This window comes from Dendropsophus ebraccatus, chromosome 8 (genome assembly GCF_027789765.1).
Source record: "Dendropsophus ebraccatus isolate aDenEbr1 chromosome 8, aDenEbr1.pat, whole genome shotgun sequence".
NCBI classification, from domain to species: domain Eukaryota; kingdom Metazoa; phylum Chordata; class Amphibia; order Anura; family Hylidae; genus Dendropsophus; species Dendropsophus ebraccatus.
This window is the reverse complement of record NC_091461.1, coordinates 5,268,260-5,269,964: the sequence shown is the minus strand read 5'-3', so window position 1 is coordinate 5,269,964 and position 1,705 is coordinate 5,268,260. Positions and strand designations below refer to the sequence as shown.

The 1,705-nt window shown below is 51.1% G+C and overlaps 1 protein-coding gene across 1 annotated transcript; it reads right to left on the bottom strand.

Annotated features, from left to right (window-relative positions):
- LOC138799137 (uncharacterized) lies at positions 1-813 on the bottom strand. The gene has a single exon (XM_069979948.1). It carries the CDS (start codon positions 811-813, stop codon positions 1-3), a length of 813 nt encoding a protein of 270 aa, XP_069836049.1.
- Between the last annotated feature and the right edge of the window lie 892 nt (positions 814-1,705).

Genomic DNA, 1,705 nt, shown 5'->3' with positions numbered 1-1,705 from the left:
TTACCGGATTGGGCACTCAGGGGGGCCTGATGAGGGTGGGGTTGGGTGCTGCAAGATCCTAAGGTCGAATGATGTGGGAGTTGGTAGCTGTATGTTCTGAAGGCCTAATGAGGGTGGAGTTAGGGGATGTACAATCAGGAGGTCTGATGAGGGTGGGGTTGGGGATGTATGATCAGGAGGTTTGATGAAGGTGGAGTTGGGGGATGTACTATCAGGAGGTCTGATGAGGGTGGGGTTGGGGGATGTATGATCAGGAGGTTTGATGAAGGTGGAGTTTGGGAATGTATGATCAGGAGGTTTGATGAAGGTGGAGTTGGGGGATGTACTATCAGGAGGTCTGATGAGGGTGGGGTTGGGGGATGTATGATCAGGAGGTCTGATGAGGGTGGAGTTGGGGGATGTATGATCAGGAGGTCTGATGAGGGTGGAGTTGGGGGGGGTTGTATGATCCGGAGGTCTGATAAGGGTAGAGTTAAAGGATGTTTGATCCGGAGGTCTAATGAGGGTGGCGTTTGGGAATGTACGATCAGGAAGTCTGATAAGGGTAGAGTTGGGGGGTGTATGATCAGGAGCTCTGATAAGGGTAGAGTTGGGGGGTGTATGATCCGGAGGTCTGATGAGGGTGGGATTGGGGGATATACACTCAGGGGGTCTGATGAGGGTGCGATTGGGGGTTGTATGATCAGAAGGTCTGATGAGAGTGGAGTTTGGGCTGTACAACTGAGGAGGTCTGATAAGGGTGGAGTTGGGGAATGTACACTCAGGAGGTTTGAGAAGGATGGCGTTGGGGGCTATAAAATTAGGAGGTCTCATGAGGGTGGATTTGGGGGAGATACAAACAGGAGGTCCAATAAGGATGGAGTTGGGGGCTATACACTAAGGTGGTCTTATGAGGGTGGAGTTTGGGCTGTACACTCATGAGGTGTGATGATCATGGGGTTGGGTGCTGTATGCTCATGAGGTGGGATAATCATGGGGTTGGGGGCTTGTCTAAGGAGTTCGGTACTCCACTGGGATTGTGGTATAGATGCTTGCAAGAAGAACTTCTCAAACACGTAAATATATGTACTGGGCATATATCACCGCCTTCTGCCTACACAAGTCCGGAGACCGCCATGTGAAGTAGTACGAGTCCTAGGTCTTTGTCTCTAGGTCAATCTCCCACTGAAGATTCCCCCAAATGGATGAGTGTTTGTCAGTAAGGTACGTCGGCACTTAGCAGCTTTGTCTTCATGGGGATCAGTCCCTCTGCCTCTGTTCTAGGGGGATACTGTCCTGATGTCTTAGAAGATCCATGGCGTAGACAAAGGTGGTCCCAGCTCATGGTTACCCCACTTCTGTAGCTTAGAAGGTAACTGCTTCAGTCACTGTTAAGGGTTCTGGCCTAAACTAGGCCTGCTTGGTCGCTGCATTACACTACACTATTGTCATCTGCCAATCCAGAGCCACCTGCACCTATTTAACATTGACCACAGCGCCCCATAACAGTAACCGCCATCCACAGCACCCCATAACAGTGACCACCATCCATAGCACCCCATAACAGTGACCGCCATCCATAGCACCCCATAATAGTGACTGCGATCCACAGCACCCCCATAACAGTGACTGCGATCCACAGCACCCTCATAACAGTGACCGCCATCCACAGCACCCCCATAACAGTGACCACATCCACAGTACCCCCATAACAGTGACTGCCATC

Bases quoted from the DNA above. Each gene is read 5' to 3' on its own strand.
- LOC138799137 (XM_069979948.1), bottom strand. From the start codon at position 813: ATGAGACCTCCTAATTTTATAGCCCCCAACGCCATCCTTCTCAAACCT.